This window comes from Melanerpes formicivorus, unplaced genomic scaffold, assembly GCF_026170545.1.
Source record: "Melanerpes formicivorus ecotype bairdi unplaced genomic scaffold, bMelFor1.0.p_v2 SCAF_4, whole genome shotgun sequence".
Classification (NCBI taxonomy): Eukaryota; Metazoa; Chordata; class Aves; order Piciformes; family Picidae; genus Melanerpes; species Melanerpes formicivorus.
The window spans coordinates 37841193-37867470 of record NW_027142356.1 but is presented as its reverse complement, the minus strand read 5'-3'; the positions used below and the strand labels follow the sequence as shown (position 1 = coordinate 37867470).

The following is a 26278-nucleotide window of genomic DNA, read 5'->3' as shown; positions in this document are numbered from 1 at the left end:
GGTTGCCCAGGGACATCATTGAGGCTCCATCCCTGGAGATATCCAAGGTCAGGCTCAATAAGGCTGTGAGCAGTGTGATCTAGTGGAGGATGTCCCTGCTTGCTGCAGGGGTTTGGAGTGGGTGAGCTTTGGAGGTCCCTTCCAACTCAAACCATGCTACGAGGCATTTAACCCTGTGCTTTGTCTGACTTCTCTCCACACAGCAGAGCCTGATGTTCCCAGCCTCTCATCAGCCTGGGACATGGAGCTCTGATCAGCAGGCTTCTCCGTGCATCATGAGGGCTTAGGAAGGAACTTGTAGCAAAGGGAGGTGCTTGCTGTCTGTCACAGGCCCTTACTCTGAGAAATGAGAATGCAAGTAGTGAACAGTGCTTTGTTAAAGGAGCAGTGCTGTGAGGAGGAATCATCACTGGTGGTGATAGCACAACCTGAGACACTCCTCTGCCTTCTCTTTTCCAGACCCTCGGGGAGTCAGAGATGCCCAGTGTTCTAAAGCAGCTGCTGCCAATGATCAAGCCTTACAAGGAGAGGAGAAAAGATGATTATAGCTGTGAGGACTTCCTTGTCCTGCTGGTATACATGTACTCTGTGGTTGGAGAGCTGAAAAGCGGGAAAGAGCTGGATGCAGCTGAAGAAGAGGTGAAAAAGGCCCTAGCCAAGGCCGTTTGTGATGAGCCGGAGCCCTCTCCTCTGCTGCAGAAAATAGCAGGTAGGATTCTGCTTGGGTGGTGAGAAACTGGATGGTTGGGAATGCAGGAGCTGGGAGAAACATCTGAAAGTGGCTTGGCTCTGTGGTGCAGAGGGTACCTGAGTAAGCAGAAGGATTTCCTGCAGATTTGTTCCATCTCCCATGTGCAAATGAGTGCCAAATGCTGACAGGCTGGCCTTGAAGAGTGCTGAGGCTGACAAAAGCTCCACCAGTTGCCCTTTTTGTTAGAGGTTGGCTAAGCTGCTGTGTTTTCATAAGGTAATCTCTTCCACAGTTTCCTTCATTGATCAGTGCAAAGTGGAGCCTGAGAACTCCAAAGGAATTCTGGGAAGAGGCTCAGTGAACCACAGTTGTTTTGTGAACACCAGGAGCTGGCCTCTGTGGCATAAAAGGAGCAATGTGTCTAAAAGCAACACTGAGCTGGTTTTTTTGCTGAAGCAACATGAACATTAGCCCTTCAAAAGAGCACACTAAGCCCTTTTTTTAGATGAGCACTCCTGGACTAGGGAAGCCCTAACCTCTTGCTGCTGGTGCCATGCTTTGGGATAAAATAATTGCTGGGAACATTAATTAAGAGGAAGGAGCAATGGCTCCAGGGTGACATGTCTGAATGGCAGAAGGGATCTCACTTCCTGCTCTCAGTTTGCTCATTCTTTACTGCTAGGGAGCAGGTCATTGACCAGGTCATCTCTGAGGTAGGGAGCATAGGAACATAAATCAAGATGTTATGAGGAGCCTTTGCCAAGAATGGGCCTGCATGGGGAGTCTCAAAGGAGGTGGAACAATGCTGCTGTTGGTTATCCTGGTGCTGTTCCTCAGGGTCACTTCCAAATGCAGCTGTGGTCTGACTGCTCTGTTGTGGCTTTGGGTGTAAAATGCTGCCATGGTTAAAAGGCTCTCAGGGTAGGAATGGGCATGGTCAGCCATGTCTGCACTGTGCTCTTGCTTTAATCCCCCTGGCCACAGTGCCTGCACTGCTGGAGGCTCCTTGTTGGGGTTTTCTCTCCTCCTTTCCAGTGTGCACTGCACTGTTTGGAGCCTGCCTCACAACACCAGTGGTGTCCTCTACTTGCCATGATGCAATCATTTCTAAACCTCTCTTTTCATTATTTGTCTTTTCTCCTGTGATTGGCAGTGCTTTGAATCACAATTTTCTCAGCTTCTCTTTGTTATGGGGAGGTTTGGAGTCTCTAAAGCTTCATTGGAGTACCAAAGTGGAGTTGAGTTCCTGTGTACATAGATGCTTCCCTTGTGGCTCTGGGGTTATGTAGTTGCAAGCACAGATGGAGATCAAAACAGATGCTGTGCTTGCTTTGTGTCCCATAACCTCTCAGTAACTCCATGGCTTTTATGAGATCCATTTGCAGTCTGCATGATTGCTGAGTAAGTGTGAGGATCTGAGTGGTTGCTCTCAGCTTCTGGACACAGGGACAGGTGAATGAATATTTTACTGCAGAGACTCTTTAGTTTATGACATAAAAATTCTGTCTGCCTTATTACACAGAGGGCCACAAAGGTGATCCAAGGGCTGGTGCACCTCTGCTCTGAGGACAGGCTGAGGGAGCTGAGGGTGTTCAGCCTGGAGAAGAGAAGACTCTGGGGGGACCTTAGAGCTGCCTTCCAGTAGCTGAAGGGATCCTACAGGAAGGCTGCAGAGGGACTTCTCATCAGGGTGTCTAGAGACAGGACAAGGGGGAATGGTTTGAAGCTGAGGGAGAGCAGGTTTAGACTGGAGCTTAGGAAGCTGCTTTTCAGTGTGAGAGTGGTGAGATGCTGGAATAGGTTGCTCAGGGAGGTTGTGGCTGCCTCCTCCCTGGGGGTGTTAAGGCCAGGCTGGATGAGGCCTTGAGCAGTTGAGTCTAGTTGAGAGGTGTCCCTGCCCATGGTGGGGAGGTTGGAGGAGATGAACTCTGAGGTCCTTTAAAGCCATTCTGTGGTACTTTGAATTACAGTGTAGTAGAAGATTGCCAGAAGGAAGATGATTTTCCATAGCTGTGTAGCATACCTGCTATGCACAGTCAGCAGCTTCATGAGGATAAGCTGGGGGAGCTGGGGTTGTTCAGCCTATAGAAGTCCCTCTGCATCCTTCTTGTAGCCCTCTTCAGGTATTGGAATGCTGCTATTAGGTCTCCCCAGAGCCTTCTCTTCCCTGGGGGGGACCTTCAGGCTACCTTCCAATAGCTGAAAGGATCCTACAGGAAGGCTGCAGAGGAGCTTTTCATCAGGGTGTCTAGCAACAGGACAAGGGGCAATGATTTGAAGCTGAGGGAGAGAAGGGTTAGACTGGAGCTTACGAAAAAGTTGCCTGAAAGCTGGCCACACTAGATTTCCCTTAGAATAGAATTAACCAGGTTGGAAAAGACCTTTGAGATCAACCAGTCCAACCTATCACCCAACACCATCTCATCAACTAAACCATGGCACCAAGGGCCTCAGCCAGGCTCTTCTTAAACACCTCCAGGGATGTAATGATGATGTAGCCTAGGTGATTACAGCCCCCTGCAGAACATGATGATGTAGCCTAGGTGATTACAGCCCCCTGCAGAACATGTTAAGGTGCAGAGCTAGCTGATACTATGACAGAAGTGCAGGCACTCAGCATTCCCAGGCTGCTGAGTGTTAGGCTGCTCAACCTTATTGCTGCCTGCCCAGATGTTTTGCAAACTATTTGTGCCATGACATTCTGCATTTCTCTGCCACCTTCTTCCCCTGAAGCACTGAAGAGAAGCCAGCAGATGTTGATGAAGATGCAAATGCAGCATGTTGCTCCCCCCCATTCATGGGACTGAAGACCCAGGATGCAATTATTTTCTTTGCATGCATAATAACAGGAAAAAATAGCTCCCTTTTCGTGGTGCTGTGTTTGCTGGAGCTGTTCAATAATCCAGGCTTTGGGAGACTGACTGAATGCCTTTGGGTCATAAAGCTGAGTGTAACAGTTCCAAGAGTTCTCCTGGGTGTGATTGACCACAGACATATGTTCTCCATCACTCCTTCCAGCAGAATGTTACCAATTGGAGGGAAAGCAGAACAGACCAAAACATCATGGAAAATGAGGCTTTTCAACAGCATGCCAGGTTGGGGGGCACTTGGGGTGGGTCTTTCTGGCAGCTGGTGAAAGAAAACAACCCCCAAACTATTGTATTCCTCCTATCTGCTGCTGTAGGTTTGTAAACATCCTCCTAGAGCTGTGTGCAGCTACTAATGTATGCAGTAGTAATGCTAATAGAGCAGCAAAGCAATCACAGATCTATTTTTTCAGCTGCAGCTCTCTGTGGGAGCTTTGTAGAGCAGATCTGCCTTTCATGGTCTGCTCTGGAGGCCAGCAGGGCAGGCAGTTACGCTGCCCACGTCTGAGAGCTCTCAGCTGGTAGGGCTGGAGGAAGCTGTTGAACCTTCTCCCACTGAGAGCTCTCAGCTGGTAGGGCTGGAGGAAGCAGTTGCACCTTCTCCAGCATAGATGTGGCAGGAGCTCATCATTGTGTCCAGAGAAGGGCAATGAGGCTGGGGAGAGGACTTGAGCACAGCCCTGTGAGGAGAGGCTGAGGGAGCTGGGGTTGCTTAGCCTGGAGAAGAGGAGGCTCAGGGGAGACCTTCTTGCTGCTTACAACTCCCTGAAGGGAGGTTGTAGCCAGGTGGGGGTTGGTCTCTTCTCCCAGGCAAGCAGCACCAGAACAAGAGGACACAGTCTCAAGCTGTGCCAGGAGAGGTTTAGGCTGGAGGTGAGGAGAAAGTTCTTCCCAGAAGAGAGATTGACCACTGCAATGTGCTGCCCAGGGAGGTGGTGGAGTCCCCATCCCTGGAGGTGTTCAAGAGGGGATTGGATGTGGCACTTGGTGCCATGGTTTAGTCATGAGGTCTGTGGTGATGGGTTGGACTTGATGATCTTTGAGGTCTCTTCCAGCCCTGGGGATTCTGTGATCATGGCTGCATTGTAAGGATGGAAAAGATCCTTATAGGCTGGCTCCAGTCAAATGGTAAAACAAGAGCTGGGCTCAGATCATGGCAGTGTTTCTTTCTCCCATGCTCTGTGTCTCCCTTAGCATTCAGGAGGTGGTCCTTGCCCTGCAGAGCCTTCCCAGGCTGGTGTGCAGACAAGGCACAGCTGGAGTGAGCTTTCCCTTTTGCTTTGGATGACAAAATGTAGTCTCTGTTGATAGAGCTGAAGAGCTTCATCCTGCCACGGTGCAGACTTTCCTGCCACAGCCAGAGGAAACCCAGAGCATTTTCTCCCCAGTTCTGGAACAGGAGTTAGATGTTCAGGAGGTTTTCTTTTCCTGTTGCTTCAGCTGATTTTAGAGACCTCCCCTGAGTCACCCCTCTGGCTGGCAGAGGCTGTGTGCAAGCTGACCTCCTGCTATCTGTGTTCTTCTCTCAATGCCTCTTGGACATGATCCAGTGGAATGTATTTGTGGTCCAGCAGTCCCAGAGGAGGGTGGATCTGAGAGGGATCCAGGAGCACAGGGAGGATGTGAGCCAAGCTGCTGCCTGCCCATGCAAGAGGTGCTGCATAAGGAGCTCCTGGGGGTGACTTAACCCTGAAAGGCTGCCACAGGTGCAGTACTGCAGTCCTTCGTGGCAGCAGAGCTCTTGAGGGGAAAAGATCACTTGCATGTCCCAAGGTATTCACATGATTTACACAACAGTCAGGAGGATTCATGGGGCTTGTTGTGACCTCTCTGCAAAACAAGGGGGAGATGCACCAAAGCAAAGACCTGCTCTGCTTTGGCAGGCTCTGCAGGTGCAGAGGACATGTCCTTATCTTTGTCAGTCCTCCTTAGGACCCCTGAGCTCTCCAAGACCCCAGTCCCTTTCTGCTGAGACCCTCCCAAGGGCTTTTACCTATTTCTGTTCACCACAATCTATGGATGTCAAGAGGGAGACAGACTCACACAATCACAGAGTACATCTGGTTGGGGGAGACCTCCAAGCTCATCCACTCCAACCCTCAGCCCAGCACTGAAGAATCAGCACTAAACCAGGTTCCTAAGTGCCAGGTCCCCACTGCTTGAACACCTCCATCCATGGATGGTCTCTCCACCACTGCCCTGGGCAGACCATTCCAATGTGAAGAAATATTTCAGTGAAGAAATATTTCCTAATACCCAGCCTGAACCTCCTCTGGTGCAGCTTGAAACCATTTCCTCTGGTCCTGTCACTTGACACCAAGGAGCAGAGGCTGGCAAAGCAAATCAGCAGTCGTTGACTTCAGGCTCTCTGTCACTGGCTGGTTGGATTCCTGGGCTGTTTCTCTCTGGAAAACATGGAGAGTTTTCTAGTGAGTTGTTTGGGGCTCACATTGCAGCACTGGTCTGGGTTCACGTGTGTCTGAATTTGCATATGCACCTTTTTGGTAGGCCTTAAAATTACAGGGCATGTCATCATGCTGTGGTGCTAAAGGTGAAGAAATCAGGCTGCTCTCTACAGAGCTAGAGGGCCACAAAGAAGATCCAAGGGCTGGAGCAGCTCTGCTGTGAGCACAGGCTGAGGGAGCTGGGGGTGTGCAGCCTGCAGAAGAGAAGGCTCTGGGGGACCTTAGAGCTGCCTTCTGACACCTGAAGGGATCCTGCAGGAAGGCTGCAGAGGGACTTTTCATTAAGGTGTGTAGAGACAGGCCAAGGGGGAATGGGTTGAAGCTGAGGGAGGGTGAATTTGAACTGGATCTCAGGAATAAGTTGAAGGGTGGTGTTCCTTTGGAACAGGCTGCCCAGGGAGGCTGTGGCTGCCTCCTCTGGGGGCTGTTGAAGGCCAGGCTGGATGAGGCCCTGCAGCTGAGTCTAGCTGAGAGCTGTCCCTGCCCATGATGGGGAGGTTGGAGAAGGTGATCTCTGAGGTCCCTTCCAACCTGAGCCATCCTAGGGTTCTGTGATGCCTTGCTTGGATTTCCTGCTTCAGATGTGTGGCAGGAGCCAGTCCCAGTGGAGAAGCCCAAGGGTGTTGGGGAGTTTTAATTTTCTCTTTAAAACACTTCCATCTATTTATTTCTTTAGTCTCCAGCACCTGGTCTCCCTTGGCTCCAGACTGGATAATCATTTTCATTGAAGTGTTTATAACATGAAGTCTTTTTCTCTTCCCCCCCTCACCCTTTTATAACATGAGACATATGCCTGGAGCTCTGCAGGCTGCTGTCCCCCTGCCAACTGCAACAGGAAACTGATAGGGTGCAGTTTTCATGCATTGTTTGTGTTCTTTTCCAGCATGCAAATTCAACAGCATTTTGAAGATGCTTCTGCCATCAAACATCACTTTTTTTTTTCTCCCCCTTTCTTTTCCTTTAAACTCAAAATGGAAGCAGAAGCTGCTTCAGAATGAGGCAGCTTTTCAGAAGGTGTTTTTCTGTGTCTGTGGCAGGCTCCAATCCCCCTTTTTTTTTCCCTTTTTTCCATGTGAGTCACTTCCTTGCAAGACCTTCAAGTGTTGGCATACTGTAAAATGATGAGTAAATCCTTGCTGTTTTGCAGAGCACACCCAGCCTAGCCAACCAAAAAATGGTGAAGTATTACATAGCTATCAAAATAAAGGGGAAAAAAACCACCTAAAAGCAAATAGGAAAACAAATCCTCATTTCTAATCACCACCCAGAGGACAGAAAACCAATTGTAAGATTTTTGGGGGGGTGGTTGTTTTTCCTCTTGCCCACAGGCACAAAGGAATGCTAAGGTGTTTGCTGGAGACTGCAAATGTTGCCTCCTCACATCTGAATTCCTTTAGAATAGAATAGAATAGACCAGGTTGGAAGAGACCTTCAAGCTCATCATGCCCAACCTATCACCCAACACCACCTAATCAACTAAACCATGGCACCAAGTGCCTCAGCCAGGCTCTTCCTAAACACCTCCAGGGATGGTGACTCCACCACCTCCCTGGGCAGCACATCCCAGTGGCCAATCTCTCTTGCTGGGAAGAATTTCTTCCTAACATCCAGCCTAAACCTCCCCTGGCACAGCTTGAGACTGTGTCCTCTTGTTCTGGTGCTGGGTGCCTGGGAGAAGAGACCAACCCCCACCTGGCTACAACCTCCCTTCAGGGAGTTGTAGAGAGCAAGAAGGCCTCCCCTGAGCCTCCTCTTCTCCAGGCTAAGCAACCCCAGCTCCCTCAGCCTCTCCTCCCAGGGCTGTGCTCCAGACCCCTCCCCAGCTTTGTTGCCCTTCTCTGGACACCTTCCAGCATCTCAACATCTTTCCTAAACTGAGGAGCCCAGAACTGGACACAGGACTCAAGGTGTGGCCTAAGCAGTGCTAAGCACAGGGCAGAATGACCTCCCTGCTCCTGCTGGCCACACTGTTCCTAATGCAGGCCAGGATGTTGTTTGCCTTCTTGGCCCCCTGGGCACACTGCTGGCCCACATTCAGCCTACTATCAACCAGTACCCCCAGGTCCCTTTCTGCCTGGCTGCAAATCACTCTCTCTATGAAGAATTTCTTCCTAACATCCAGTCTAAACCTCCCCTGGCACAGCTTGAGACTGTGTCCTCTTGTTCTGGTGCTGGGTGCCTGGGAGAAGAGCCCAACCCCCTCCTGGCTACAGCCGAGGCGCTGAGCATTCTGTTGGAATTCTTGCCAGGTTGGTGTCTGTTGTAAATCCCCTGCTATGTGCTGGATCCAGTGGCACAAGGCTAGGCAAGGAGGTGCCCTGTCAGCTTCAGATGTGTATATTCTAGATAGGGTGGTGGTGGTGATTCTCTTGTGCTTCCCAGGAGATTTTGTCAGGGCTGAATTCCCTCCTTTGAATTGGGGGCAGTCTGTGTCAGGCTAGCAGCCTCCATGTGCCTTAATGATGATGCAGGGTTTTGAAAGCCAGTATCTGAAGAAACAATTGATCCCAGGCATGGTCTGAAGTCAGCCAGCTCTGCCTTACTGCAGTGTTAAACCAGAGAGATCTCTTGCATTGATGAAAGCAGAGAAATCTCTTGAGTAGTTGATCATAACCCATCTTGTGGCTTGCAGAACCTTTGCAGTCTTGGTCATCTTTACATCTCACCAGCAGGATGATGAAAACCAGGAAGATAAAAATCACAGTCAAAAAGAATGTCTGTAACCTATTAAATGGCTCAGAGGTTTAGAGCTTGAACATCCATCACTTGCCCATGCAGTTCACTCATGCCCTCATTTTCCCCTCAAGCTTTGGAGGCTCATGGATTTTGGCCCTGGAGGTCCTCTGCTCAATCCTTCACTGTAATCAAGATAACTTTCTTTCACATGTATTACAAGGGTCAGGTTCTGCTTCTGTAGAAATCAGTGTAAAAACATAGAGTGCTGCTCCTCCTGCTTGCAGCAGTCCTGAGCTGCAGCTTAAGGGATGGAGGAGAGCATTCTGATGCTGTCTGTGGATCAATTTTGATAAGCAGGATCAATTATTTTCAGTGATCTGTCAACCTTGCTAGCAGACCCTTGTTAATACACCCAGTTAAACACCTTCCTTTGGCAAGCAGCTCTTTGTGTTTCTCATAGCACCTAAATATTGGCACTTGCAGCAGAAGTTCCAAGCACTGCCTTACTGAAATGAAGTCTCTCTCATGTGCACTCAGGGCCTTACTCCAAAGCCGAGAGGCAGATCTCTTGTGGCCTTACATTTGAAACCAACATGGAGAAGGTGCTCTCCCAGCCCCTTTCTCCCTCTTTGCTCTTGTTTAGTTTTACATTTTATAGTTGAGTAAATGTCACCTCTGGTGGTTAAAGTTCAGGTCAAGTTACATTTGGCTGTGACCCTGCTGCTCTCTTCTGCAGACGCTGGGACTGTGGTCTGTCAAGGCAGGAAAGTTCACAGATCGTAGCCTGAGGGCTTCTTGCCCCCTACTCCTCCCCTTCTTGCTTGGATATCCTTTTGGCAGGCAGGAAAAGTAATGTTTGTCAAATGAGATGGAGTGAGCTCTGTTAAATCAGAGCTCTGGGGGAGGGGGGGAAGAAAGCAGAGGGCTGTTGGTGCCCTGCACAATTTTAGTGAGCATCTTGCATCCCAGAGGCTGGGGTCGAACCAAATGCCTGATTCTCTCCTAATTCCCCTCTTTATTCATTGAAATAAACACTGCTGTGGCAACAGCTGCCTGATGAGAGGTGGCAGCAGCCAGTCATGGCCAATTAGGCACATTTATTTAACAAGAAACCAACACAAATATGGATTTGCCTTGCATGGATTTGTGGTCATGTGGGGAATGTGTGGATGCAATGTGGGAAAGTTCCTGCTGCATCCAAATCTCCTCCTTCAGGCCTTTGCTTCTGGTGCTGGCTGTGGCTGTTTGTTTTGCAGATCTGTGCACAGCTGAGGTAGCCCTCAAGACTTAAAAAAAGCCATAACAGGGGGAGAGAGAGGTGGGGTTTGAGTTCTAAAGCAGCCTTTGGGGAGTGCCTGTAGCCACAGAAAAGAGCTGCTGTCTGCTCACCAAGCAGAGCTACCTAGATGACAACTTCTTTCCCAGGCTATTGCTGGCTGTTGGCATGTCTGTACCCAGCAGGCTCCAGGAGGGAATTCTGCCTTCCTCCTGTTAAAATGTTGAGCAATTGGAGAATTACAGACCTTGAAGGGGCACCCCTGGGTTAGCTTGAAGGGAGTTTATTGGAATAGAGGCTGCAAAAGAGAAGAGCCTCATAAAATCCAAGTTTGGCAGGAGGCTCACACCCAGTAGCTTTGCCTAACAGCAGAGGAGAATTTAGAGTCAGGGAAAGAGAATTCAGTTGTTCAGTTTCTTCAGCATCTTTTCCTCTTCTGCTTCTTTCTGCTGTCTGCTCCATACCCTGCTCACATTCCTGCAAATCCTGTGCACTGAGGAAGAGACAAAGAGCAGGGGCTAATCAATTCCATCTGTGTCTTAATGTTGGTCACTCTGAGCAACTGTAATCCTGGCCATGGTCAGCTTCTGAGTGCTTGCCTTCACAAACTCACTGCTGGTCCTTCAGAGCTTTCAACATGATTGCTGAAGCAAGCAAGCAAACCCCTCAAAAGCTGAACCAACATTTGGCCTGTCAAGAGTGATCCTTGCTTGGCTGGCAAGCTCACATCATAGCTGCCTGCAGCTTGCACTAGTGAAGTGATGAGAGGGCAATAGCAGGGCCAGCAGGTCAGCATGCCACCTGGGCTATGCAGGTATGTGACAGCAAAGGAGTTCTGAGGTTTGTGGAGAACTGATTCAGTTGGAGATTTTTGCCTGTATTCCTTTAGCTTCTTTCATCCCTTTATGCTGCAGCTCTTCTCCCTCACCATCCATCTCAGTCCTCTCTGTCCATCTGTTTTCACATCTGCCCTCATTCCTAGCTCCCTGCCTCAGTTCTTCCCTCTGTCTCTGCATCACCTGCATGGATCCAGTCCACTTTTAGCTCGTTGCTAAGCTTCCTGGGTTTTGTCCCCCTTTCTCCTCAAGTCTGCCTTTGGTCTCCTCAGGCTCCCACCTGCAGGCTGTCACAGAATGGTCTGAGCTAGAAGGGACCTTGGAGGTCCAACCCCCTCTGCATTCAGTAGGGACATCCTCAACTAGATCAGGTTGCTCAGAGCTCTGTCCAGCCTCACCTTGAATATCTCCAGGGATGAGGTCCCAACAGCCTCCCTGGGCAGCCTGTTCCAATGTTTCACTCCCCACTAGATGGCCTTTGGAGGTCCCTTCCAACCCAACCCATTCTATGATCCCATGAGTGCAGCATGCCTTTTAATTTGCAGTAAGTGAGGCTGTCTGCACTTGACAGTGCACATCCTTCCCATTCCTAACTCCTGTGTTGGCTCTGCCTTGAGGTGCTGTCTTGTGTGTGCAAATAACCTCTTCCAGTCTCTCCCTGGCAGTGGTGTCTGGAGCAGCTAGGTTTGTTTTTCCTGGGAGCAGCTGTGATTGGTTTAATATCACTTTGATTCCAGTCTGTTTGCTGGTCTCTCTTCCCTGGTTTGGAGGAGATAACCTGGGATGAGTCACAGAGCAGCTACTCCACAGATGGAAAAGGGGCCATGAGGACATCAGGCAGAAGTCCTATGCTATGAGGCAGAGCTGGTATGAAGGTCACTGGGGTTTGCTGTTTTCTTTCCCCCTCCCTAGGCAGATGAAGTTGTCTCCAAGCAGCCTGCAGGAATACCAATTACTCTGCTGCATCCTGAAATGTAATTACATTGCAAATGTAAAGAATCCCTTTTGGCTACAGTATCATTGGGCCCCTAATGATGACAGGCAGATGTTCCCCTTCCACCCATGTAGATAATTGTCCTCCTTGGATGATTTCTTCCTTGGAAAAGCCTTTGTGACGTCCTGCCCCTGGCTGGCTGAGAGCAAGGCTCTTATCTGCTGCATTAGGTTTGTGGAGCTGGATTCTCACAGGCTAATATCCAGTACAGCTCCCCTGGTTGCTGGCTGTTTCATCTGTCAGCTGTGCAGTTGGAATATCTCAAAGCTTGTCAGTCTTCCACTGGGGATTACATCACTTTGGGGGGGGTGTCCACAACCTCTGTGAAACAAAAGCATGCTCAGTGGTGGGGTGTGTGTGCCCAGACAGCTGGCAGGCTTCCAGGCCTCCAAACAACTTGACACAGAGCTAAGCTCAGAGAAATAATGTTCTCTTCTATTCATAGTAACCAAACAACTCCTGCCATGCTGGGGGGTTCCCCCCATTTGTTGTTTTGCTTGCTTAGTGCAGGGTTTTCCTGAAGGATGGTAATTGCTGACATCAGGGCCATTTCTTTGTAGGACAGGCTGGGGGGAGCTGGGGTGGTTCAGCTTAGGGAAGACTCTCAGGGGTACCTTAGAGCTACCTTCCAATAGCTGAAGAGATGCTACAAGAAGGCTGCAGAGGGACTTTTCCTAAGGGTGTCTAGAGACAGGACAAGGGGAAATGGTTTGAAGCTGAGGGAGAGCAGGGTTAGACTGGATCTTAGTAAGAAGGCCTTCAGTACAGGGGTGGTGAGACTCTGGAACAGGCTTCCCAGGGAGGCTGTGGCTGCCTCCTCCCTGGGGGTGTTGAAGGGCAGGCTGGATGAGGCTTTGAGCAGCTGAGTCTAGTTGAATGGTCTGGGTTGGAAGGGACCTCTGGAGCTCACCTCGTCCAACCCCCTCTGCAGTCAGCAGGGACATCCCCAGCTAGATAGGTTGCCCAGAGCCCTGTCAAGTCACACCCATCTCCCTGGGCAACCTCTTCCAGTGTTCCACCACCCTCATGGTGCAGAACTGGTTCCTCACATCCAATCTAAATCTGCTCTGCTCTAGTTTGAAGGCACTGCCCCTGGTCCTGTCACTGCAGGCCTTTGCAAACAGTCTCTCACCATCCTTATGTTGTCAGGCCAGGATGCCATTGGCCTTCTTGGCTACCTGGGCACACTGCTGGCTCATGTTCAGCTGCTGTCCACCAGTACCACCAGCTCCCTTTCTGCCTGGCTGCTCTCAGTCACTCTGACCCCAGCCTGTAGCACTGCCTGGGGTTGCTGTGGCCAATGTGCAGAACCTGGCACTTGCATGTGTTCAATCTCCTGCCCGTGCACTCTGCCCATCTGTCCAGCCTGGCAAGGTCCCTCTGCAGAGCTCTCCTTCCCTCTAACAGATCAACTCCTGCCCCCAGCTTGGTGTCATCTGCAAACTTACTGCTGATGGACTCGATGCCCTCATCCAGACTGGAAGGAAAACCAAAGTCAAAGGGCTGTTTAACCCTCTCACATCACTGCCTTGGAACTGAGTCATCCAGGGGAGCTTTGCAAATATCATTCCAAGTGAAAGAAAGAGAAGGCAAATAGCCTCATGTTGAAAACATTCCAGCCAGCCAATGGACTCAGATGGAAAATGGGCAGCAGAAAAAGAATAAGCAAAGACCTGATTTTGAAGCTTGACTTTAAGGCAATCATCTCCAACCTGCTCCCTGGGAAGGCTTAGAAAAGTAAATTTGGGGCTGTTTTAATGCATTTAATGAAGCTAATTTTTAGCAAGTCTGCTCAGGGCCTTCCTGGATGGCACCAGAGGAATGCTCCTAGAGGAGAAAAGCATTGTTAGCTAGAAAGTTTTAGGCTGAGCTGAGGGCTTACACTGACAGTAAAATACAAAGTTGCTTCACTGGTGGATCTGAAAGTGCAAACCTTTTAGTTTGGCTCTTCTTTGGGGGGGATTGGGGGCAGAATTATTAACCTTGGGGGGGAAAGCCTTAATGCTAATAAACCTTTTTTGTCAGCATGATGCTGAACTTCAGCTTTGCAGCAAGACAAAGCTACTCAGCTGTGCTAATGGCATCGATCCTGACTTTGGAGTTCCAGTTTAATTTGCAGAAGGTAAGGGGTTTTGGACTGTCAAAAGGGAGCTGGAAGAAATGGATATGATTGTGCTAAATTGTTGTCTGCTCTCCAGCTTTGTTCCTTGCTAAATGAGTCCCTTGACAAACAGGCTAGGGAAAGGGTTCGTGCTACAGACGTTGGATGGTTAATCAGCCTCTGTGTTTGTGTCTGGCTTGGTGCAAACAGAGCTACTGTTGAAGGGTAGAAAGAGTCATGCTGGCTTATGGCTGCTGTCAGTGCTCCTGCCTCTGCTGGGAAGGTCTTTTCCCAAGGTGTGTCAAATACCCTATGAAGGTATAGCAGATGTGGAGGAAAGAAGCACAGAATGTTAGGGGTGGAAGTGACCTCAAAACATCAGCCAGTCCAACCCCCCTGCCAGAGCAGGAGCACCTGGAGCAGGTCACACAGGAACACATCCAGGCAGGTGTTGAGTATCTCCAGAGAGGGAGACTCCACAACCCCCCTGGGCAGCCTGTTCCAGGGCTCTGGCACCCTCACAGAACTTCCTCTGCCTCAGCTTCCACCCCTGCCCCTTGTGCTGGCATTGGGCATTCCCCAGCAGAGCCTGGCTCCAGCCTCTGGGCACTGCCCCTGCACAGCTTTAGCAACAGCAATGAGGTCACCCTCAGGCTCCTCCTCTCCAAGCTACAGAGCCCTCAGCTCCCTCAGGCTCTCCTCCTGAGGAAGATCTTCCACTGCCTTCAGCATTTTTGTGTCTCTGTGCTGGATTCTTTCAAGCAGTTCTCAGAGGTCCTTCTTGACCTGAGGGTCCCCAAAGTGGACACAGTATTCCAGCTGTGACCTCAGCAGGGCAGAGTAGAGGGGCAGGAGAACCTCTCTCAACCTACTAACCACAGCCCTGCTAATCCAGCCCAGGATGGCCTTGGCCATGAGCACATTGCTGCCAAAGGGCTGTTAGGCACAGTCAAGGCAGCAGGGCTGCCTTGGTGCTGCTAGTGCTTAGCTGTCTGTGTTAGGTACCTGAGCTGCACATCTGATGGAGGCAAATTCTCAAGAGGTGTTTGCTCCCCCTGGGAATGGGCTGGGGCCTGGGTGGGCTGGTGCCTGAGAATCAGTTCTGTGTGATATTTTTACCTGGCTTTTTGCTCCAGCTGATGTGGTGGCTGCTGTGAGGAACTCCTGAGCACAACCCCCCAGCTGCTTTGAAAAGATTGCCATGGAAGGCCTTAGGGTTCTGTTTGCAGCCACCATGGGCAAAGTGCTGCCTGCTGCTCCCAGCTTTGGTAGAAATTGTCTCTGATACTTTGCAGGTGCTCCCAGAGGGCATCTTGGCTGGGGTTTCTGGAGGGTTATCATAAAGCTGCAGGGCCCTTGGGGGGGTACCATGCACCACCAAGGGCATCTGAAGTTCAGACTCAGCTAAGAGAAGCAGCTGAGCTGCAAGGTCCACACTTTACATGTCCAAGCTGTGTGGAGAGTGGGGCCAGGGCTGGTGACCAAAGTGGAGAGGTGCACCCCATGAATAGCAGCTTTGTTCCTCAGCCCAGTTTATCAAGGAGGAAGGTGCTTGTTAGCACAGGAGTGAGAAGGGAGTGTTGCTGGCCTGCAAGTCATCATTGTCTGCATACTTTGCCTGGGAAGAGGTGGAGAAAAGAAACTGTTCCTCCAAACACAGCCTTAGCCCCTGCTGGTTGCATCATTTCCCTCCCACAATCAATTGTCATTCCTCACAAGAAGTGTCTTGCTTCTGTTTCTTCTCTACCAAGGGCAAGTGGAAGTAAATGCCTCCTTCCCTTGTATGACTGACACCTTCCATGCTTCATGAGAAACAGAAGAGCTTCTTCTGCAGATGGTCTTGAATGCAAGCTGTGGCAGATGGGGTTTTGACTGGCACCTGAAGTAGTACCTGCAGCTTCCCCGGGTGTGCTCTAATTTGTGTACACCTGAGTTCAGGTCACGCTGCTCCCTCTTGTTGAGCTCAGGTTGCTCTCTTTGCCCAGGCAAATTCTGCACCATCAGCAAGTGCCATCGTGTGTAGAGGGCAGCAGAGAGGAACAAAGCACAAGGTTACCAGGAAATAGCCAGGAGGATTTACTGGTTGTTGTGAGCATAGTCATGGAGAATTCTTGCTCAGCTTTCTTGAATACCTGCAGAAAATAGCCCTGGACTCTGCTCTGCTGAGACCCCACCTCCAGCACTGCCTCTTGTTCTCCTGTCCCCAGCACAAAAAGGACACACAGGTGTTGGAGTGAGTCCAGAGGAGGCCACAAAGGTCATCCAAGGGCTGGAGCACCTCTGCTATGAGGACAGCCAAGGGAGCTGGGGGTGTTCAGCCTGGAGAAGAGAAGCATCTGGGGGGACCTTAGATCCTACAGGAAGGCTGCAAAGAGACTTTCCCTGAGGGTGTCTGGAGACAGGACAAGGGGGAATGGTTTGAAGCTGAGGGAGAGCAGGGTTAGAGTGGAGCTGAGGAAGAAGCTCTTCAGGAGGAGGGTGGTGAGTCTGGAATAGGCTGCCCAGGGAGGCTGGGGCTGCTGCTTCCTTTGGGGTGTTGAAGGCCAGGTTGGATGAGGCCTTAAGCAACTGAGTCTAGTTGAGAGGTCCCTACAGACACTGCAGATCATGAGAGAGAGTTCCCAGTCCCTATGGATCCACAAAGCCTTACAGCATCGTTTCCAGGTGGTTGTTAGCTTGGGTTCATTCCTGACCTCTTCACAGTGCACCTTGTTGATCAGCTTGCAGCAGCGTGGCCAAGGGAGCTGGTTTGCAGTGCTGGGAGGGAGGAGGGCTCCTGCCATCACCCTGGCTGCTGGCCAGCCTGCACAACCATTTGTTGCATGAGCTTGAGGTGCACATGGTTAGCATTTTATCAGCCAAATGCAGAGATTCCATAGCTTTCACCAGGGCATCCTCCTGCTTCCTCTGCTCAGCCATTCCCATGGCTGTTGGACAGGCAGTGGAACAAACCAGCAGCAACTCTCCTGGAGACTGGAGATGGTGGGTCTCCTCCAGCACCCTACAGCACATTGCTGGGGCCATCATGGTCTGCAGTTTTTGTGTGCTGCTAACAGCAGAAATGCATCTTAATGAGCAGTTGGTAGTGTTGCTGTCTGGGTGCTAAATCCCACTTGCCTTTCCCCTACCCATCCCCACAGGACTCTCAGGCCCCTGGATGTATCTTTATCCATTCTCCATTATTTGTTTTAATCTAATCTACCTCCCTTACATCATCCTCCCCTCTTCCTGCCAGGAAGTCATGCTGAGGAGAGCTCCCCTGGTCCCCCAAGAGTTGTCTCAGGGAGATATCTGGTGTTGTTGAAGGCTCTGCTTTGTGGAATGCAGATGGTCTAGACACAAATGGCATTTTGTCTCTCCACAGACAGCATTGCATTTTCCACACAAACCCTCCAAGAGCTACAGCAAGAGGAGCAGCAGTTAGCAGTGCTTCCCTAAAGCAGGCATTCCAGTTTCTTGGAGTTTGGTAGCACCTCAGCATGGTTCACCTCAGGAGCATAGTTTCTGGGATATAGGAGATGATAAAGCAGCACCACAGTGCTGAGGCCTCCAGTTCTGGTGTCCCCAGCAGGAGGGCAACACTGAGCTGTTGGAGAGACTCCAGGGGAGGCCACAAAGATGCTCCAAGGGCTGGAGCAGCTCTGCTGTAAGCACAGGCTGAGGGAGCTGGGGGTGTTCAGCCTGCAGAAGAGAAGACTGGGGGCACCTCAGAGCTGCCTGAAGGGATCCTGCAGGAAGGCTGCAGAGGGACTTTTCATCAGGGTGGCTAGAGACAGGACAAGGGGGAATGGTTTGAAGCTGAGGCAGAGCAGGTTCAGATTGGATCTTAAGAAGAAGTTCAGTACAAGTGTGGTGAGGCTGTGGAACAGGCTGCTCAGGGAGGTTGTGGCTGCCTTCTCCCTGGGGGTGTTTCAGGCCAGGCTGGATGAGCCTTGAGCAGCTGAGTCTGGCTGAGAGGTGTCCCTGGGCAGGGTGGGGAGGTTGGAGGAGCTGCTCTCTGAGGGCCCTTCCAGCCTGAGCCATTCCATGTTTCTGTGTTGTGCCAGCTGAAGTCCTTGCTGCATTTATTCCTCCTTTATGCTTTCTAAGTACCAAGGTGGTTGTGCAGCACCACAAATACTGCTCCCACACAATAATTAGACTTCTTCTGCTCCTCAGGAAGTTCCATCCTCTCTAGCCACATTTATTTCCCTTCATCACTTAGCCTCTGTTTGTAATTTTTTCCCCCATGGTTATTTTGTGCCCATAGGTTCTACCAACCTCCCTCCAGGTGAAATGTGGAATCAAATTTTGAGGCTGGAAACTGTTTCTGGTTTTAATCAAAGCTGCCTTCAAATGTGCAGAAGGCTTCTTTGGAGCTGAATTCAAAGGCATTTTGATACATCTAAATAATGCAAGGTGGGGTTTTTCCCCCAGTTAACAAGTGCTGACAGATCTCAGTGTCTTAAAAGCTTCACTTGACTGGAGCTCATCCCTTGCTCTCAGGTTTTTATCAGGAAATTGGAAATTGGTTCTCTGTAGCTAACAAGCAAAGATGTTTCTCAGCTCTGAGTGAGGCAGCCTTTGAATGGAGCTAGATGAATGCACTGACTTAAAGGAAATGTTCCCCCTGCACCTGCAGGAGAAGCTGCAGCTGCCCAAAGCTGAATGCTTCAAACAACCTTGGATCCCTAGGATTTAGCCAGAGATTTCTGCCAGGTCAGGACTTTGATGTCCTTTGATATTTCAGCACCAAATGCAGGGTGAGGGAGGTGGTTATGCAAGTGTAGCCCTCTCAAAAGAAAAACCCAAAGGGAATCTCAATTTTGGAATCTTAATAGGAGGGAAAAAATAATCCAACTGACATAAATCTGTTGGTGGAGGCAGTTTTTGACACCTGCTTTTTATCCAGCCTCTGGTCTCTGAACTTAGCCCAGGGTTTTGCAGATGACTCTGGCAAGTGCAGGTGATGGAGGTCACAGGCTCACAGGATGTCAGGGGTTGGAAGGGACCTCCAAATATCAAGTCCAACCCCCCTGCCAGGGCAGGGCCATAGAACCCAGCACAGGTCACACAGAACACATCCAGATGGGGCTGGAAAGGCTCCAGAGAAGGAGACTCCACAACCTCTCTGGGCAACCTGCTCCAGGGCTCTGGCACCCTCACAGGGAAGAAGTTCCTCCTCATGTTGAGGTGGAACCTCCTGTGCTGGAGTTTCCATCCATTGCTCCTTGTCCTATTCCAGGGTGCAACTGAGCAGAACCTGTCCCCTCCCTCCTGACCCCCAGCCCTCAGCTATTGATAGACATTGATCAGATCCCTCTCAGTCTTCTCTGCAGACTGCACAGCCCCAGGGCTCTCAGCCTCTCCTCCCCAGGCAGTGCTGCAGTCCCTTCAGCATCCTTGGAGCCCTGTGTTGGGCTCTCCAGCAGATCCCTGTCCCTCCTGAACTGGGGAGCCCAGAACTGTATGCAATACTCCAGGCCTCCCCAGGGCAGAGTGGAGGGGGAGGAGACCCTCCCTGGGTCTGCTGGACACCCTCCTCTTAATGCCCCCCAGGTTCCCATTGGCCCTCTTGGCCCCCAGGGCACATTGCTGTCCCAGCTGACCCAGGTGAGCTGCCAGCAGAGAGAGGTAAAGGAATGATAAACCAGGGAGGGAAGCATCATTTGACAGAGTCCCTGGGGATGGAGGGTGCAGAGCCAAAGGCACCACATGGTGAATGCCAGCTTCCCAGCAGGAGTTTGGTGCCAAAAGTCCAGCCCCTGTTCAGAATTCTAGCAGCAGTTACTGTGGTTGCATTCTACTCTTCAAGGTGGCAAAGTACTCTGGAGGAGAACTTTCATCTTTGCATTCAGACAGACCAGGACCCCCTAGGTCACAGTGAGGCAGCAGTCAATGGTTAAGGCACACCTTTGGGCTCTGCTTTGGTCCTCATGCTCAGAGCAGCAGCCACCTAACTGCCAGGCACTGTCTAACCTCATCACATGGCTTCCAGCAGAAAACTCTCCTCCCTCTCCAAGCAAGTGTCACCTCACTCTTGAGGAGCCATCTTCATAAACAAGAGGCTACAGAGAAATAGCAGTGCCCTTGAACTTGGGATGTCAACAAAGCATTGTGGCACCTTCAATGCTGAGTGAGTTCTCCAGCCAGGAGCTTTGTGAACATAGTTTAGGTGAGCTGTGACAGGAAGCAGATCAGAGGATTACTAGGAGAGGAGTTTCCTTTGAAGTGCCCAACAGTGAAATATGGCACTTGGGTTTCTCTTTCTACCACAGCATCATTACTTAGTGAAATGTATTTCATCTACAGCTCCACCACCTCCAGCCTCTTCCATTCTGGGTTGGAGCACCTCTGCTACAAGGACAGGCTGAAGGAGCTGGGGTTGTTCAGCCTGCACAAGAGAAGGCTCCAGGAAGACCTAATAGCAGCCTGCCAGTATCTGAAGAGCTACAAGAAGGCTGCAGAGGGACTGTGTGCAAAGGCCTGCAGGGACAGGATGAGGAGTAATGGCTTCAAACTAGAGCAGAGCAGCTTTAGATTGGATGGTAGGAGGCTCAGGGGAGACCTTATTGCTATCTACAACTCCCTGAAGGGAGGTTGTAGCCAGGTGAGGGTTGGTCTCTTCTCCCAGGCACTCAGCACCAGAACAAGAGGACACAGTCTCAAGCTGTGCCAGGGGAGGTTCAGGCTGGATGTTAGGAAGAAATTCTTCCCAGCAAGAGAGATTGGCCATTGGGATGTGCTGCCCAGGGGGGTGGTGGAGTCACCATCCCTGGAGGTGTTTAGGAAGAGACTGGATGAGGCACTTGGTGCCATGGTTTAGTTGATTAGGTGGTGCTGGGTCCCTGTACATGGGACAAGAAAAAAGAGCAGAGAGCAGCTTGTTAGTACTGAGCCACAAGAAGAATGCAGCTGAGGTCAGCAACAGCCAAGCAAAAGCCAGCAGCTGGGATCTGCTAGGGCAAAGAAGTCCAAAAGGCATTTAGTTTGCACAACTGTCTGTTAGATATCAGCCCAGTGGGATTAGTTAGACCTTAGCATCATTTTCCCTTTTACAACTACTGGTAAGTGACTTACCATTTTAGTCATAGGTAGGATTTATTTCATAGAGTCACAGAGTTATCAGGGCTGGAAGGGACCTCAAGGCTCAGCCAGCTCCAACCCCCCTGCCATGGGCAGGCACACCTCATACTACAGCAGGTTGCTCACAGCCACATCCAGCCTGGCTGCAAACACCTCCAGGGGTGAGGCTGCCACCACCTCCCTGGACAACCTGTTTATTCTATGACTTTCTACTCAATCTGTGAAACATTTTCCTAGGCATAGCCTAAAGCTGCCACAGTATCCACAAGCACCAAGCTGACAGAACTAAGCTCCTAGGGTCCTATAGCTGAGCTCCAAGCCCTGAGTGTTTCAGTCTTGCTGAAGTAGGAGTGCCTGGTGGCTTTGTCCATGAATAATTCTGGAGGAAGAAGGATATTATTCTCAAATCTGCTTAATTAAGATGCCTCTTCAGCTCTCCCTGTCCTTCATTTCAATGGGTTTTCAGAGGCTTTCAAACCAGCACCACACAGGGCTTCTATTTCAAGTGTGCTGGAAAGAGCTGAGAATCTACCCTCTGTGGCCAGGGCACAGAATCTTCCTTACATAGCTCTTCTGAACAGGATACCTTTGTTCTGCAACGGATCTTGGGTTGTTTATTCCTGATAACCATGCTCAAGTCAGTATAAATGACACTTCCAGATAACTTTCTTCCTCCCTGATAACAATCTGGTAGTTTATACCCCTTTCCAGAAGTGTGCATTCCTGCTTGGTTGGCTTTTTTAGGGTGCCTTTAGCATTTAGTATGGCCAAAGCAGTCATTCTTTCAGTATCTGCCAGCTAGATCACTTTGGAGAAGAGTCTCTTCAAAGCTGTGTCTGTTTAGAGCTGACTTATTTATGTGCACTTTTTGCTCCACAACAAAGCAGTCAAAGAAATGGAGCATTGGTTCCTGGTGCCTGAGAAAGAGGCCTGAGAAAGGTCTCAGAATGCAGGTAGGGCTTAGAAAGTCAGTTGCAAGAGCTCTCTGCATCTGGGGCAGGGCAATCCTAAGCACTGATACAGGCTGGGCAGGGACTGCTTGAGAGCAGCCCTGAGGAAAAGGCCTTGGGGGTGCTGGGGGAGGAGAAGCTCAACAGGAGCCAGCAGTGAGCGCTTGCAGCCCAGAGAGCCAAGCAGAGCCTGGGCTGCAGCAAGAGAAGCAGAGCCAGCAGGTGAGGAAGGTGATTCTCCCCCTCTGTTCCACTCTGCTGAGACCACAGCTGGAGCTCTGGGTCCAGTTCTGGAGCCTCTGTGCCAGGAAGGATCTGGAGGTGCTAGAAGGTGTCCAGAGAAGGGCCACGAGGATGAGCAGAGGGCTGGAGCTGCTCTGCTGTGAGGACAGACTGAGGGAGTTGGGGTTGTGCAGTCTGGAGAGGAGAAGGCTCCCAGGAGACCTCATTGTGGCCTTCCAGTATGTGCAGGGGGCTCCAAGAAAGCTGGGGAGGGACTTTTGAGGGTGTCAGGGAGGGATAGGACTGGGGGGGATGGAGCAAAACTAGAAATGGGGAGATTCAGCTGGGATGTTAGGAAGAAGTTGTTCCCCATGAGGGTGGTGAGAGCCTGGCACAGGTTGCCCAGGGAGGTGGTGGCAGCCTCATCCCTGGAGGTGTTTGCAGCCAGGCTGGATGTGGCTGTGAGCAACCTGCTGCAGTGTGAGGTGTCCCTGCCCATGGCAGGGGGTTGGAGCTGGCTGATCCTTGAGGTCCCTTCCAACCCTGTGATTCTATAACTCTGTGATGCTATGAACAGCTCTGTGCTGAGATTATTCTTGGCTGGAGAGAGTCACTGTGGTCTGTTACTGACAGGTCACAGACAGAGCTGATCTACAGCCTTGTGCACCTCAGGGCTGCAGATGACAGCAGTCCTGCTGCAGAATTGGGGCTAGCAGATATCCTCTGGTGCTGTTTGCCCACATGCCAAGTTTTTGATTAGAATCTTTTCATTTTTAAGGCAGTCAGAGCAGGATCCACTTTAATAGGGACACATTCCCTGGCAGTGCTTATAGATTCTCCTGTTCATGTTGTGTTTGCAAACAAAAAGGGAAGCTAAGGCTTTTTAGTCTCGTTACATGTCAGGAATAGATGGATTCAAGCGGTGATTGATAGTACTTGAGCACTAGCTGGAAGCCCTCTTTATAATGCACTCTGAAAAGATGTTCAGAGTGGTTGTAAAGTGAGGTGAACCAAATTAATTAGGCTGCAGAGCAGTTGCAAAGTCTGCCAAGCACACTCTATCCACTTCCATCTTCATGGCTCTGCCTTAAGCAAGGGTGGTGTGGTTCTGCCTCCCTCTAAGACTGGATGCTTGGAGTCTGACTGACTCCTCCTTTCTTAATGACTTAACAAATTGAAGACTTTAACAAGTGTGATGTGGAGTAGACCAAGAGAACACACTGGGCTGGGAAGGAGTTTCAGCACTGCCTGGTGCCAGCCTCTTCTCTGTCCTACCAAGGCAGGAGCTGCACAGCAGTATCTATGCAGTGCATTGGTGGTGTGCATGCAGAATAAGCCTGGCACAGCCCCAGCACACTGGGGTTCTCCATGGCTGGGCTGCATGGCACATGTTGCTGTACAGGCTGGTGTGGAGCTCAGATTCCTTCCACTGAAAGCCATGTGCCTGGATTCGTGCCACGACCGTGCCACAGCATCTGGCCAGCTCTGCTTGAACTGTGATGGTCCTGTGCCACACAGAGTGAGCCTGGGGGAATGACTCCCTTCCATACATCAAAGTCATGAGAGCTAGAACCCCAAGGCAGAATCACAGAATCAGTCAGGATGGAAGAGACCTTGGAGATCATCCAGTCCAACTATCACCCAGCACCATCTAATCAGCTGAACCATGGCACCAAGGGCCTCATCCAGTCTCTTCCTAAACACCTCCAGGGATGGTGACTCCACCACCTCCCTGGGCAGCACATCCCAGTGGCCAATCTCTCTGGGAAGAATTTCTTCCTTACCTCCAGCCTAAACCTCCCCTGGCACAGCTTGAGACTGTGTCCCCTTGTTCTGGTGCTGCTTGCCTGGGAGAAGAGACCAACCCCCACCTGGCTGCAACCTCCCTTCAGGTAGTTGGAGAGAGCAAGAAGGTCTCCCCTGAGCCTCCTCTTCTCCAGGCTAAGCAACCCCAGCTCCCTCAGCCTCTCCTCACAGGGCTGTGCTCCAGACCCCTCCCCAGCTTTCTTGCCCTTCTCTGGACACCTTCCAGCATCTCAACATTTTCCCTAACCTGAGGAGCCCAGAACTGGACACAGGACTCAAGGTGTAGCCTGACCAGTGCTGAGCACAGGGCAGAATGACTTCCCTGCTCCTGCTGGCCACACTGCTCCTGATGCAGGCCAGGATGCCATTGGCATTTAGGCTGAAAGCTTTAGGCAGCAGAAGTCTTCCCTTTTTTCCATCCATGAATTTTGTCTGGGGTCATAGCTAGACATCTGCCTTTAAACTGCTGTAAGGAAGCATAGCAGTTGTAAATATGAAAGTCTTTAAAAGTTCCTTTAATGGCTGATTCTACAAATCTACAGCATTTCAACACTGATTCCTCCCAGCTTGAACTTCTAAGAGCTCTGCAATGAGGAGACTTTGCAGAGAGCCATCTGAAGCATAGCTGCCCCAATTGCAAGCAGCTGTGTGTGGGGATTGCACAATGCACACAGTGCACTCTGGCAGCAGGGGAGGTGGCTTTGCCCACAACTGATGCATGTTGGAACTTGCAAGGTCACTTCAGACAGCACTCTGCAAGTCAGCCCTCAAAATGATGAGGCAAGAAAGCAGTGCTTATCTTTATAAATGCAGGGGCTAATGAGAGTGGCTGCAACAGCACTGATGAGAGCAGCAATGGGAGATCGTTAAAGCTTTCTTTGTATTATCAGCAAGAAGTACAGATCATAAAAGCATCTTTTTCATGAGCAAGAATTAGAGATCACAAGAAACCTTTTCTACATCAAAGGCTTAAAGGTTCCTGAATAATCTCTGATGGGATTTAAAGCCCATTAAAAGCTTGGATCAGGGTGGGGTTCCAGCAACATAGAATACAGAATGAACCAGGGTGGAAAAGACCTCAGAGATCATCCAGTCCAACCCATCACCCAACACCATCTGATCAACTCAACCATGGCACCAAGTGCCTCAGCCAGGCTCTTCCTAAACACCTCCAGGGATGGTGACTCCACCACTTCCCTGGGCAGCACATCCCAATGGCCAATCTCTCTTGCTGGGAAGAATTTCTTCCTCACCTCCAGCCTAAACCTCCCCTGGCACAGCTTGAGACTGTGTCCTCTTGTTCTGGTGCTGGGTGCCTGGGAGAAGAGACCAACCCCCACCTGGCTACAACCTCCCTGCAGGGAGTTGTAGAGAGCAAGAAGGTCTCCCCTGAGCCTCCTCTTCTCCAGGCTAAGCAACCCCAGCTCCCTCAGCCTCTCCTCATAGGGCTGTGCTCCAGACCCCTCCCCCAGACCCCTCCCCAGCTTTGTTGCCCTTCTCTGGACACCTTCCAGCAGCTCAACATCTTTCTTGAATTGAGGGGCCCAGAACTGGACACAGGACTCAAGGTGTGGCCTGAGCAGTGCTGAGTACAGGGCAGAATGACCTCCCTGCCCCTGCTGGCCACACTGTTTCTGCTGCAGGCCAGGATGCCCTTGGCCTTCTTGGGCACACTGGGCACACTGCAGGCTCATGTTCAGCCTACTATCAACCAATCCCCCCAGGTCCCTTTCTGCCTGGCTGCTCTCAGCCACTCTGTCCCCAGCCTGTAGCACTGCCTGGGGTTGGTGTGGCCAAAGTGTAGAGCCTGGCAGTTGGATGTGTTCCATCTCATGCCCTTGGCCTCAGTGGTTTTTAACTGAAACAAGCCCAGCTTTCAGCATGGCTCAAAGTTTCACTCACATGCAGCTCTTTCCTTTTCAAAAGAAGAGAATTCTGTGAGCACAGAAAATGTTCATCCATTTTTCTTTAGGAGAAAAAAACCCCAGGCCCTGTTTCAGCTTTGTGCAGGAGGTGCTCTCTGCAGAGTGGGCTCTGATGAGCAGCATGCACACAACAGGAAGTTCAGAAGACAGCCCAGAGCAGCTCCATCTGCTCTGCAAAGACATTTCACTGTGCAGCAGAGGCCAGAGAGCTGACAAGACCAAGCCGTGATTTATGGCTGGAGTCTGAGCTCTGCCCATTTGTCAAGCTGACTCCAGGAGTCTGCTGCTGGACCCGAGGAGCTAGCAAGTGTCTAGCATAGATTTGTGCTCTAATAAATGTCAGGCCCAGAGGTGTTGCTGAAACAAATTGCTGAAATATTAGGAGAAAAGGGGAATGTGCACTG

At 50.7% G+C, this 26278-nt stretch overlaps 1 protein-coding gene across 1 annotated transcript in view; it reads left to right on the top strand.

Annotated features, from left to right (window-relative positions):
- The window catches only part of SCFD2 (sec1 family domain containing 2), a 187428-nt gene that overhangs the window by 83154 nt on the left and 77996 nt on the right, over positions 1 to 26278 (top strand). Inside the window, exon 5 of the mRNA XM_068137763.1 lies at positions 460 to 709. Within this exon, the coding sequence (XP_067993864.1) occupies positions 460 to 709 (250 nt within the window). The remainder of the gene's footprint in view (positions 1 to 459; positions 710 to 26278) is intronic.